Source organism: Panicum virgatum, chromosome 9K, assembly GCF_016808335.1.
Source record: "Panicum virgatum strain AP13 chromosome 9K, P.virgatum_v5, whole genome shotgun sequence".
Classification (NCBI taxonomy): Eukaryota; Viridiplantae; Streptophyta; class Magnoliopsida; order Poales; family Poaceae; genus Panicum; species Panicum virgatum.
Genome location: NC_053144.1, coordinates 23991057 through 24004124, shown reverse-complemented (window position 1 = coordinate 24004124; position 13068 = coordinate 23991057). Strand labels below are relative to the sequence as shown.

The following is a 13068-nucleotide window of genomic DNA, read 5'->3' as shown; positions in this document are numbered from 1 at the left end:
CGAGTATGAGTTGGAACAATAGCATGACCAATATGACTAATCTCCATACCTGAACCACTTGCCGTGTTTATCTGATCATTTCCTTTGTACTTCTCGCGAATTGAGAGCTTCTCAAGATCACTAGTTACATGATCAGTAGCTCCCGAATCTGTATACCAGTTGGTGTCAACTGTGTATGTGTTGGTGGCCGCAGCAACCAGGCGCTCATCCGGTACATAATTCTCATCAAAACAATGCCAACAGTCAGTAGCAAGATGTCCCTTTTTGAAGCATACCTGACAGAGAGGCCGACTGTTGTTGCAGTTGCCTCCCTGTGAACATTGATTGGAACGCTGCTGATTGTTGGAGTTTCCACGTCCTCGTCCATAGCCACGACCGCGATTACCTGAGTTACCACGGCCACGACTTGAACCTTGAGCGCCACGGCCTCCTCTGTTCACGTTGTTTGCAGAGGAGCCCGATCCATCTTGAATTTCCAATCGAGTCTCAAAGCTGAGAAGTTGTGCATATGCTTCAGCTACTGAGATCGGCTCCAATCTAGTGACTAGAGCAGACACCACGGGATTGTATTCAGAGTCCAATCCGTTGAGAATGTTAGCGACAATTTCTGCTTCATCAAGCGGCTTGCCTGCAGCCGCCATCTCATGGCTGAGGGACTTCATCTTCCCGAAATATTCAGCAATGGTCATGGAGCCCTTCTTGGTGGTCGTCAGCGCAAGGCGCACATTCATTGAACGAGCGCGTGTTTGTGCGGTGAACATGTTTTCCACCGCGCTCCATGCTTGTGCCGCCGTCTTCGCAGCAGCGATCTGGGAGAGGACGTCCTTCGTGACGGACGTGAAGAGGAACCCGAGAACCTGTTGGTCTCGAGCAAACCACTCCTCATAGGCAGGATTTGGTACCTTGACGGTCTTGTCGTCGGGACCTTTTTCATCAACCTCAGCCTCGGGAGCGCCGGTCTTGCCGGCGATATAGCCTTCCAAGCGTGCACCACAGATCGTGGTGAGCACCTGCGCCTGCCATAGCGCGTGGTTGGCCTTGTTCAGCTTCTCTGTGATCTGGACACCGAACAGAGGATTGGCAACATTGGAGCTGCACGCCATGGAAGAAAGCTAGATGCAATCTAGGCTCTGATTACCATGAAAGAAATCAGAGGCGCGAGCGTGGGAGAAGCGCTGCCCCTAAACTCAGGGTGCTAGCGTCTGCGTGTTAACTTAACGTGCAATGCACAGGAGAGTTACAATATATACAGAGCTCTAGAGATTAGATCGGCCAAACTAATTTACAAGAGATCTGTTACAACAAGACTACAACAACGGCAACTAAGTAAAGGCCGATCATATCTCTGAGAGTCCTAACAGATTACGGCCCTGTTTAGTTCCCACCTCGTAAACGCAAAAACACAAAAATGCAAAATTTTGCGAAAGAATCTTACTAATTTGAAATACTAAATGAAGTCTATTTACAAAACTTTTTGCATGGATGTGCTGTAAATCGCGAGACGAATCTAATGATTTGCAACAGTGATGCTACAGTAACCATCCGGTAATTATTAATTAATCATGGATTAATTAGCATCATTAGATTCGTCTCGCGATTTACAACCCATCTGTACAAAAAGTTTTGTAAATAAACTTTATTTAGTACTTCAAATTGGTAAGATTCTTTTGTAAAAATTTTTTGCAAGAAGAACTAAACACGGCCTACATTATCTAACAGCCTGCACAGCGCCGCTCTGCCAGGCCGCCGCCGCTTGCTTCCCCGCGCGCTGCAGCGCCTGCAGTGCCACGCACCGCACCGCACGCCCCTGCCCTGCTGCTGTTGCCTTGCTGCCCCCTGCAGCCCAGCACCGCACGCTTCCCCGCGCGCCTCTGCCCAGCAGCCGCCGCTGCTGCCTTCTGCCCCGGCCCGCACCTGCCGGCCTGCCTTGCAGCTGCTGCCCAGCCGCACGCGCGCTGCCCCGCGCCAGCGCTCGCCCCCAGCACGCCGCCACCTGCGCGCACACCCCGCGCCGCCTTGCCTCGCGCGGCCCTCGCGCACGCGCCTGGCCGCGGTGCCCTGTTGCCCCGCGCCCACACGCCACCGCCGCTTGCTGCCGTGCGCCGCCTCTGCACGCGTCAGCTGCCGCACTGGCCCGCGCGTCCCGCGCGCTGTGCTGCTGCGCGCTGCCACGCGCTCCGCCTGCCAGTGCCCGGCCGCCGTGCCCCGCCTGCACGCCTGTGCGCCAGCAGCCGACCGTGCCCTGCACCGCCTGCTCTGCACCGCGCTGCACGCCGTCGCCACCCTCGCCGCACGCGCCGGTCGAAGCCTCGACGCCACCAGGAAGACGCCGACGCCGCCGTCCACGCCTGGAGGAAGCCGTCGCCGTCCGTGCGCCACCCGTCGCCGCCGCCGCCACCGGACGCGAGAACGAGGAGGAGCCCAGCCAGTACCGCGACTCCGCCGGGAACGTCCACGCCGCCGCGCCGGAGCCGAAGATCGAAGCTGAACCGCGAGCCGCCGCCTTCGTCCACGCCGCCCTCGACGTGTTCGACGAAATGCCCGAGTGACCCGTCAGGCCCTAGGTGAGCCGTCGGCCTCACCTTTCCCCCTCTTTGTGTTCTGGCCTTCGTGCCGAGGAGAACATCATCGACGCAGCCCCGCCGTCGTCGCTTGTGAGCCGGTCTTCGAGCCGTGCCTCTTTTTCTGCAGGTGCCGCTTGCCTTCAGCGCCGCTAAGCCTTTGCCGCTACGTACTGCCGCGGACTCGCTTAGCCGAGTGGCCCGCGCGTGTGCGTAGCCGTGTTGCGGCCATGGGACACCATGTCACCACACACGCGAACCTAGCCTCTTTCCGCCCTCAACCTGTTCGGTCAAATGCCAAAACCGTAGTTGCAACCTTCCGGCCTCTGAAACTTCACTAGTTGGTCCAAAGCCGATTCTTTTCAACCTTAGCTATCTGTTCGGCCTTCGTGCCGCTGTTCTTGGCCGAAGTTGTGGCCATTCAACTCGCTGTTGTTCATGCCGTTCGTTGAATGCTCGGTGGACGAGTCTAGAACATCCTAGCTTCCTTGCTGCCTATCACTTTAATCGTGTCACGCTCATGGTGAACCGCGAGGCCGCGCACATGTTGTCTCGTTCTCACTCCGTTGCCTTTCATTCGTAGTCTTATTTTCTAGCTAACCCTTAGCCTTTAGCCTTCCGGTAGTGCTAGTTTTTTCTTCGTGCCATGAGCCATGCAAGCCGTAGCTAGCACTCGCCTTCATCCTTTCCCTCTAAGTCCTTAACCTTTTCCCAACCAGGTCGCCATGGTCTCTTTTAGATTTTTCCTTGATCTATCTAACCTTAGCCTTGCTGTTGGCCGGCAAGCCAGGTAAACCCTTAAACCGTAAAGGTGTTGTTGGTTCTAGTTTACCTAAAGCCCAGAACCTTTACCCATCCGAGCCGCCTTGGCTCCTTCCGGCTCTTTGCCTTGATCCTGTCTGCTCAGCTTTCATGTTGTGTCGCGGTTGTGTCACACTTTCATCGTGAACGACACGCGTGCTAGCTAAGTCGTCTACCATGCTGCAGACTTGACCTTCTTGCCACATCTAAGCCTTGGTCTATCTACAGTTAAGTTTCCCCTTTGTGTCTCTTCGCCATCAGCCGATCTTTGCCGGCACAATCTCTTCCATCTGACCAAAGAGTCCCACGGACTTACAGACGTGGGGCCCACTAACATGAGCCATTATCTATCTAATCTTGTCCCATCTGGCTTACAGGTCCCATGTGATGACTTGTGGGGTCCGATCATCCTTTAACCTTTACCCTTTGACTTGGTCAACAATGATCGTTGACTAGTCAGCTCTAACTCTAGCAAAACTCCCGGAAGTCGTCAGCTAACCCGTGAACCCAACCCCAGCTAACTTGTGGCCTCCTGACTTACTAATTTGTGTTTATGTGCTTTATCGATATTTAAGAGATTCAAAAAATAGATTTCTATATTTGAAAATCAATAATAAATTGATTCTAGCTTAGAAAAATATAGAACCAGTTTCATTACTTTTCTAAAATGATGGAACACCCTCTAGTGTAGAGTTTGGAGTTATTTGGTTCTTCATTGCTTCTTATTGGAGTTTATTTGCCTTTAGATATCGTTATTTATTTATAATCCGTATGTTAGGATCTTGGAAGACTCGGATGACTTCGAGGACCTCGACGTCGACTACGTTGAAGAAGAAATTGGATATCACACTCCAGGTTCACGCCCGACCGACTTGAATACCTATTAGACATTGCTATATAGAATTGCTAGTGCTTTACTTTATGTTGATGATGATAAACCATGCATAGCCTGTTTTACATTCCTTATGCTTTGATGTCCTACTACTACTATATATATGTGCGTGTATATGCGCTGAGCTTCGCTTGCACGTGTGTGGGATATTGTGATTAGGATTCTTGGTGTGTGTGGGGAAAAACCGGTAGGTGAAGGTGATTTGGGTTATTTGCCGGGGGTGAGCTCCAAACAACCCGATGTGTCATCGGGGGAGTGGGGAGTCGCTCTCAGGCGATCCTCCGACTACTGTTTGCGAACTCGGAGCATAGGTGTTGGTGTTTTGACTTGAGGAGATCAGAGAGCTCGCCCCGGTCTGAAACCGAGTGGTTCTACATTCTTCACGGGACTTCTGTACACGCCACCTCGTCGAGAGTGGGTTAGTGCCGGTCGATGCTAGCAAGTGCTTTACCATACCTGCTGTAGGATAGGTGGATCAGTGGTCGAGAGGGTAGGGGGGTGGACCCCGTTGTTTTGTTGAGCCCCTCGAGAGTGTCTGCCCCCGTGAGGCCTCACGGGGGACTACTTCACAATTCTGGGGTGGTCTTCTGCGGGAGACCGCATCTGAGCCCGGATGCAGGGTGATATCGTAACTCCTAGTTTTTCTTCCGGTTGGGTGGTTCCAGTCGATCGACGGGTCGTCTGGGTCCATCCCTTGGTGGGTCCAGGTGTACACACTCTGCAGAGTTTGATCTATACGTATAGCTGCGCCCGCGGTCATGGGCGATCCCAGTGGGAGTAGCTTCCTCATGTTTTGGGATTTCTACCTCCCCCTATAGTACTTGAGTGTGGTGAGTCGTGATTGCAGCCGGGGAGAGGGATGTCCCTCCATTCTCTCGTGGATCCGGCTGTAATCATTGAGGTGCGAGGAGATGCGGTTCTCGCACCGACCCTAGATGGTGATGGAGATTCTGGGTTGCCAGACGTTCCCAATTGTGTTGAGAGTTTGGGATGGTGTGTTTATGGAGATTTATTCTTTATGCTTGCTGCTGCTGCTGCATAGGAAACCCGAGACTACTCCTTGACTACTTTTTATCCTTTAGAAGTAGGCCACTTAAAGCTTGCATTACGGTTGGTGATGTGAACCTATCCCATTCCTTGGGGATAGTTTGTGAGTGTGCAGGTTTGGACTTTAGTGTGAGTCCGATCCCGAAGGCTTGATGAAGGACGGGTTGCGCTGCTTCGCTCGAGTTGCCTGTGGTGAAGATTGAAGATGAGGACTTAAAGCCCTAGCTACCACTACGCAGGATTTCTCTTTGTCGTTTAGCCCAGGGGGCTTGTACTACACTCGATCTCCGAGTTGTATCGGAGGTATTTATTATATTTTGTACTCTGATTTCGTTGTATGGAAATGATATTATGCTGAGATGAGTTCTGTACGTGATAGCTACTGATCTAGAGACTATCACAATGGTACAGGGAGTCGGGTTTTCATTTATGAAAACCCGGTTCGTTTCAGCGGCGGCCTCCAGAAGCAGTAAGCTTCATCGCTCAGGTAGATGTTGTAACATCAGTGGAGTTGATCTCTGCTACCGCCGTCCCGGTGTGCTGCAGCAAAGCCTCGTCTAGGAGGTCCGTGTCGTCGTCATCGAGGCAGAAGATTGTCGTTAAGGCCGCCACAATGTTGTCCGGTAGCGGGCCGCGGAACATTGCCATGAACTCTCTGAGCACCTCCTCGATCGGTGTGTAGTCGTCGTCGGTGAGCCCCAACTTCCTGCACAGGTTGTGTTGCGCCCTTTCCGTCACCGGCATCGACGGCTTCTTCGCAAGCCTGGCGCTCCTGTGTACCGCCAACATGTCGAAAGTGCAGCGCTGGCAGGGCCTACGCGGCTCTGTGTGCTCTGTGGGCCGTGTTTGCATGCCTTCGTGAAAATTTTTTCACAAAAGACGAATGTATGCATGGAGTACTAAACGATGTTATTTGCGAAATTTTTTCACGGATAGGTGTAACTTTTCGAGACGAATCTAATGAGCTAAGTTTCACCATGATTGGCTACAGTGATACTACAGTAACCGCGCCTAATTATTCCATAAACATACGTCAAAGGTCTCATTAGCTACAGTAACTGTTACAGTACCATAGTTGTGGATGTGGTTTTATAATTAGACTTCATTTAATATCCCTAATTAGTGGTCAAAGGGCCGAAAAGTTTTCATAAAAAAATTTTCAGGGGCCAACCAAACACGGCCTCTTATTTGTAGCCGGACTTCGAACGGTAAAAAAACCCTGCTCCTGAGGGGGGCGACACGGGCGGCACTCCTTCCTCCGCCGCACCACCCCCCAGCCCGGCCTCCTCTCCACCTCGCCGCCGCCGGAGCAGGGTGATGAGGACATGACACCTTCGGATACGACCATTGCTTATAAGATGACTTTGCTCTTACTTTTCCATAGTGATTTTTGGCATAATTCACTTAATTCCACATGTACATGTCATTATTTGCTTGTAGGTGCAAATATTTCTCAAAGTGCAAGTCCATCAAAGTTGCTATGTCATCGTCATGGACTTGTTATTCACAATTAGGACACTGGCCCAAGTTGGAGCACACCCCATGAAATGGAGAACATGTCAAAAAAAAGTCTTTGGACGTCCTCCACCTTGGCCACCTCCTTAGACTGACCCCAACAGGGTGATGCATCACACGACGCACAGTGCTTTTGCATCTCCGACGGTCCTGTGCGTGGTAAAAACAAGCTTCCAACAGGAGAGCTATAAACGAAAGGCATTTTGGCTCGGAGAGAGAAGACGTAAAAATAGCATCCCTCTCTCCTCGATGCATCTCACAGACAAGCAACGACTGCAGCGCGGAAGTGTCAAAATCTCCAGCTGCGAGCGAGAAACAGATCCTCTCCGGAGCAACAAGGCCATACGGGGTGCTTTGCAGGCGGCCGGCGACAAGATCTTCCACGGCGAGACCTTCGGCGGCACAAGCGACTACTGAATCGACAAGGTGCGTTGCCCCCAATCTTCACTCCTTCGATCTGTACAAGGTATTGCCAGATTTTGAATCGTTTCTTCTAGTGCTTGGATCGGCATCCCACATTGCCGGCGACCATAGAAGGTAGGTAATTTGTTTTAGATTTGTTTTTGGAATACAAACTTGTAGATCTGGGGTTGGATTGGGGATTATCTGTATGTGGCAGGAGGGGGGAGGGAGAGCAGGGGATCCCTCGGATGTAGGGTGCTTGATTCCCCTGCCTGCGCCATTGTTTCTTTTCTTTGCTACTTGTACGTGTTGATGCCGGTTGTTTATGCACAACTTTGCATATAGGATTCGCCCTTTCCTCAGATGTAGTACCAAATTAGTAGTGTTTGATTGCAACAACCGTGGGGAACTTGTGTTGCAGTATACATCATGCATTTTCTCCTGAGCATTGACCTCAATGTATCTACAGGATGGACCAGAACTTTGGCGAGGATGGATCCCAAAGCAATGTCTTCTTTGCTTCCGACCAGTGCACATTTCGTTTTGATACTAGTCAATCAAATTTCCAAGATTTAAACATGCACCAGGTATTGACATGGCAATAATATTGGAGTCAACTATTTTCTTGAGTTAATTTGTTGTCACTGCATGCAGTACAATTTTGTGAGCCCACATCAACCGATGCTCACCTCGCCCCAGGTAGTCTCTGAAACAGTATGGAGTCAACCAGATGTTCAAGAAATTCCTCGTCCCCCTGTAGCATCCAAGAAGGGGAAGGACAAGAAGGTATCTAGGAGGGGTTCGAACTTTACAACAGAAGAAGATGCAGTGATATGCTCGGCGTGGTTGAATGTGACCACAGATGCTGCAATTGGTAAGTTCAACACATTTTGTTGGACATAACCAGCATGTTGTGAGTGCTAATTCGGTGGAGTATGTGCAGGATGCAATCAAACCGAAGGAGGTTTCTACAATCGCATACATACCTATTTCAAGCAGAACAAACCGCAAGGAAGTGAACGCAGCCAGATTGCCATTCAAGGTAGATGGAAATTGATCCAAAAAGCAGTGAGCAAGTTCTGTGCCTTCAAGGCCATTATCGATCATCGTAACGAGAGTGGGAAGAATGAGGCCGATAGGGTATGCACGGTTATTGTAGCATGAGTAAAATACATTACTGTCTATAGTTTAATTTACTTCTCAATGTGCAGCAGATCGAGGATGCAGTGAAGATGTTTGAGGATAAAGAACCGTTCCATTTCATGCATTGTTGGAAGATACTTAAGGATCAAGCAAAGTGGAATGACAAGCTTCTTGCTGATAGCGGCGGGAATGCAACAACAGATGGGAACACAGTTGACTCTCAAGGGCAAATGCCTTCAGGTAATAACAATGTGCCAGAAAGACCGGAGGGTCGAGATAGCGCAAAGCGTAGGAACAAAAGAGCAGCAGAATCAGAGGCTAGCACAGCAGTTGAGGTGCTGCAGCGCATTCACGACAACAGGGAGAAGAATCAGGCAAAGGAAGATGACCAACTTGAACAGATTCTGGCCAGGAAAGATGAAAAACTGAGTTTGCAGAGGGAAATCTTACAGATGAAAAAACAAGCCAGAGAGGAGGACTTGCAACTGAGGAAGCAGGAGACAGAGTTGCGAGCCAAGCAAACTGAGGCACAACTCATGACTGCAGAGGCTGGAATAATGGGTGTCGACTTGGAGAAGGTGGCTCCACATCTTAAAGATTACTACATCGGAATGCAGCGTCAAATCATGGAGCGTCGCGGATTTGCTCCAGGCAGCAGCAACAACACTAAATAAATTATATATTGTATTGAACTATGTTGCCATTTGTGTGAACTATGTCATGTTTTTCTTATTTGTATATTGCCCTGAACCAATTGATTTAAGTTGAATTATGTATGATCAATGTTATTGTCCTATATTCTTTACTGGAGACCACATAAATTGGGAATCATCATAGTTGTTCATATAGCAACTTAAATGCATTACACTATTGTCCGAAATACAAAGGGGCTAGCTGTCCAAAGTACTAAGCTGTCCATTGAACTGTCCAAAATACAAAAGGGCTAGCTGTCCAAAATACAAAAGGGCTAGCTGTCCAAAATACAAAAGGGCTAGCTGACCAAAATACAAAAGGGCTAGCTGACACCAGTGCACTATTTTTCATCTCCAGCGGACTGTCATGATGATCCCTTCATCGCCCAAATGTGCTCCACAAGATCTTTGCGCAGTTCATAACATGTTTCCTTGTTCTTTATAACTGTGTAAGCATCCATCATTTCAGCGATGTTATTAACAGGAGGGTCTGATGGACCAGGCCATTCTCTGTTTTCAATATGAGGTAGGTCAGAACCCCTTTCATCGGCAATGATCATGTTATGCAAGATAATGCACGCCATCATAATATCGCGTAGATCAGAAGGTTTCCACAACCGTGCTGGGTAATGAAGTATCTTCCACTTGGCTTGCAAAACACCGAAGGCACGCTCTACATCCTTTCGACATGCCTCTTGTCTTTCTGCAAACCATCCATCCTTGTTGTTAGCAGGAGCAGGGATTGACTTCACCAATGTGGCCCAATCTGGATAGATACCATCAGCTAGATAGTACCCTAAGTGGTAATCGTTGCCATTGACAGTAAATTCCACAGGAGGCACACATCCATTTGCTAAGTTATCGAACACTGGAGATCGATCTAACACATTGATGTCATTGTGTGATCCTGGCATTCCAAAGAAAGCGTGCCATATCCGAAGATCCTCTGTTGCTACAGCCTCTAGTATGAGTGTAGGTTTGCCTTTGTGTCCCTTATACATTCCGTGATGACCAGTTGGGCAGCTAGACCACTCCCAATGCATACAGTCAATACTTCCTAACATTCCTGGAAACCCTCTGGCAGCATTTACCTGAAGAATATGCTTCATCTCCTCTGCTGTTGGTGGTCGAAGCCATTCCTGACCATACACTTGTATAATTGTTTGGACAAATTTCTTCAAAGTCAGCAGAACGGTGCTCTCTCCCATTTTCAAGTGATCATCTAAAGCATCTGCTGGACCACCATATGCAAGCATCTTGATGGCAACAGCGCACTTGTGGGTAGGAGTGAATCCTGCTTGACCAACACAATTGTTGTTCTGAGCAAAATATGAGTTAGCGGCTGCCAGCTTTTTGACAAGGTCACAGAACAATTCTAGTCTCATTCGGAACCTACATATATACATCACAGAGCAAAGTAGTTAACATCCATAGTTGCCTCCAATGTGTGTTCCTAATAAACTGTTGGGCAACTAGTAAACATGACAAAGTACCTTCTCCTGAAGTGGTCCTCATTGTAAAGTGATCGTTCAACAAAGTAATCAGCCATCAATTGTTTATCAGCACCGGCACGATCACGGTTGTAAACTCGATGTCCTGGAACAGAACCCCCCCTTCGACGTTTCTGCTGCAGCATACAAATTGCAGCGGCAGCTTCAATCTCGTCGTCCTCGTCCCTGAGGTTAGAACTACGACCCAAGGATGAAAGTCGAAAGTATTTTGATGCCATATCTGAAAGAAATAAGCAAAATCTGAAAACATAGACAGTACACCATGAATGGGCACTAGCGTAGAGCGCCGCTGCACTGGTTTCGCTCGCCTCCCACCATTTTAACAGTACCACTCGATGGGGAGGAGAAAATACGCGGGCCCTAGTGTAGAGCGCGGCACTTGTTTGGCTAGACTCCCGCCATTTTTACAGTGCTACTCGACGGAGAGGAGCAAATGCGCGGGAATGTAACTATCAAAGCCCGCCAACCAGCAATATAGCTCCTGCTGTTGGAAACAACGCGTTTTTACTGCACCGCGCAACACTGTGCACGTGAGGCAAACGTAGTTTTGCGTCGGCAATATGCCTTGCACTGTTGGGGTCAGCCTTAGGAGGCCAGCTAGGGCGCCCAACCCAAGTTGGAGGCCCAATCGATGTCGACTTCGAGTTCGTTTCGGAGTCTAGGAGCAGTCTGCACTAAAACAGGCGCCACGGTCTCATACGGGCTTGGATTTGGGCGCTCTTTATATGGTTGGAAAGATAATTTCAAGACGCTTCCAATGGCACCGGTCTCAGGCCCAAATTCGTCCGGAGTCGACAGGAATCGTCCGAGGAAGTTGACGTCCAGAATCTGTCCTGGTGTTGCGTCACTGTTTTTGGGCCGATGGTCCGTGTATCGTGTTGGAGCCCAATAGGGGCACGTCCAGGGGTCCCTCCACGACCCTAGGGTCTTCTTTAACAGCCGCCGCCACATCGTTAGGGTTTGGGTTTTGCTTAGATTCATTCTGTCAAGAACAGTTGTCGCCGTTCATCGGTTTGTGAAACCCCAACTCGTGAGATTAATCATTCATCTGCAGAGTCACTTCATTTGAGCTGCGTTCTTTCGAGTTCTTGCTTGTGTTCTTCGTTGCGCTTGCAGGGATTAGCCTTCTTGGCGAGGTCAACTGGGTTGTGATACGGTTGATAACCAGAGGAGTTGTGGTGCTAAGATTGCTAGATTCGGGTCTTAAGATCTGAAGCCGGATCGGTGTGTCTCGCTCCGCCTACAACGAGAGTTATCCAGAACCTGACGGGAGATCGGGAACCTACGTCCCCATTACAGGGCATAGGAAGCCCTGTGCCTGCTAGGACGGCGGCGGCGAGGCTTCTCGCGCGTGGCCGCGGTGCTCCCACCCTAGTCCTGGACGCGGCGGTGCCAGCCACGGAGGCGGCGGCGGCGCCCCGAGCTGGTAGTTCCGGTGTCCCGGGTCCGAATCCGGTGGCCCCGCGGCCGGATCTATGTGGAGGAGCCGGTGGTGGGGCTGACATGCGAGGCCAGTGCGGTGGGGCTCCGGTGGCCTCATGCGGGACGGCGGCAGCTCCCCCCACGCGGGAGCATCGCGGGGGGCAGTGGTGGCCGGTGGCTGCACGGCGGTGCAGCCCGCATGGTGGCCGCAGGCGCCGGCCCGTGGATCTACTGTGGAAGGATGTGGCAGTGAAGGGGCGAGGCGGGCGAGGCTGCGGCGGCCGGCGCAGCAAGGCGCGGTGCCGTGGCGGTAGCATGGCGGGGCAGCAGGGCGGCGTGGTGACGTCCGCGCGAGGTGAGGTGCCGCTCATGGTGGCGGCTAGATGCTGAGGAGATGGTGGCGGCCTTGCGCTTTGTTTCAAGCGGCGGGCAGCTGCCATGCCACAGTGGAGTGAAGGTGTGGAGAAGGTGTCTGCGAAGCTCTCAACTACGTCGTGGTGGCGTGGTCACCGGCGGCCTGCACTACTACTACCAGCAATGCCATGGTGGCTGTGCAGGTGCGTGTCAGCAACACCGTGGAGGTGTGATTGACTGCAATGGCCTCCTCTTTTCAGCGACACCGTGGAGGTTTGGCTATTTTGGAAGGAATTTTCGAATGAAGTTGAGATTAATTTTCAAGGATTTGAATAGGATCAAGGATTCGGGAATAGAATACCAAGGACTTGAAAGATGTCAAGGATTTGAAAGGGAAAGTGCAGGTTTGGGAGAGAAGATCAAGAAGTTGAAGGAAAGGTCAAGGATTCGAATCAAGGTTTGAAAAGAGGTCAAGAATTTGAAAGAGCAAGCAAATGCTGAGTTTACTGCAAAGTTTTCAAAATATTTTTTAAAAGGTGGTTGCACACAAAACAAGCAAGACAAATTTTAGTTTGTTGGGAAAAGTTTTATAAAGTTCAAATATTTAGTGGTTTTTAGCATGAGGCAAAACACAGTGTGTTACATCAAGTCACTCTGAAAACTTGTAATCCTCTCAACTTCCTCGATGATGATCTTTTAAACCACCCAATCTTTGTCCATAAACCCTT

At 50.3% G+C, this 13068-nt stretch overlaps 2 protein-coding genes and 1 non-coding gene across 3 annotated transcripts; 1 reads left to right on the top strand and 2 right to left on the bottom strand.

Moving 5' to 3' along the window:
- Nucleotides 1-484: 484 nt before the first annotated feature.
- LOC120653072 lies at nucleotides 485-623 on the bottom strand. Its single transcript, XR_005666761.1, has one exon. It is a non-coding gene; the product is annotated as a small nucleolar RNA Z247 (small nucleolar RNA).
- A 601-nt stretch (nucleotides 624-1224) lies between these two features.
- On the top strand, nucleotides 1225-5659 carry LOC120647853 (serine/arginine repetitive matrix protein 1-like). The gene is made up of 3 exons (XM_039924677.1): nucleotides 1225-1236; nucleotides 1843-2564; nucleotides 4141-5659. The coding sequence occupies exons 1-3, from the start codon at nucleotides 1225-1227 to the stop codon at nucleotides 4247-4249; spliced, it is 843 nt and encodes a 280-aa protein (XP_039780611.1). The 3' UTR covers nucleotides 4250-5659.
- A 3759-nt stretch (nucleotides 5660-9418) lies between these two features.
- On the bottom strand, nucleotides 9419-10782 carry LOC120647852 (protein ALP1-like). The gene is made up of 2 exons (XM_039924676.1): nucleotides 10547-10782; nucleotides 9419-10445 (listed from the first exon to the last, which is right to left on the bottom strand). Exons 1-2 carry the CDS (start codon nucleotides 10780-10782, stop codon nucleotides 9419-9421), a joined length of 1263 nt encoding a protein of 420 aa, XP_039780610.1.
- Nucleotides 10783-13068: the final 2286 nt, after the last annotated feature.

Excerpts from the sequence above, each read along its gene's own strand:
- LOC120647853 (XM_039924677.1), top strand. Across the intron at positions 2,565-4,140 it reads AGTGACCCGTCAGGCCCTAG|GATCTTGGAAGACTCGGATG; the intron begins GTGAGCCGTCGG and ends TCCGTATGTTAG.
- LOC120647852 (XM_039924676.1), bottom strand. The coding sequence starts at position 10,782 with ATGGCATCAAAATACTTTCGACTTTCATCCTTGGGTCGTAGTTCTAAC. Across the intron at positions 10,446-10,546 it reads GAGGACCACTTCAGGAGAAG|GTTCCGAATGAGACTAGAAT; the intron begins GTACTTTGTCAT and ends GTATATATGTAG.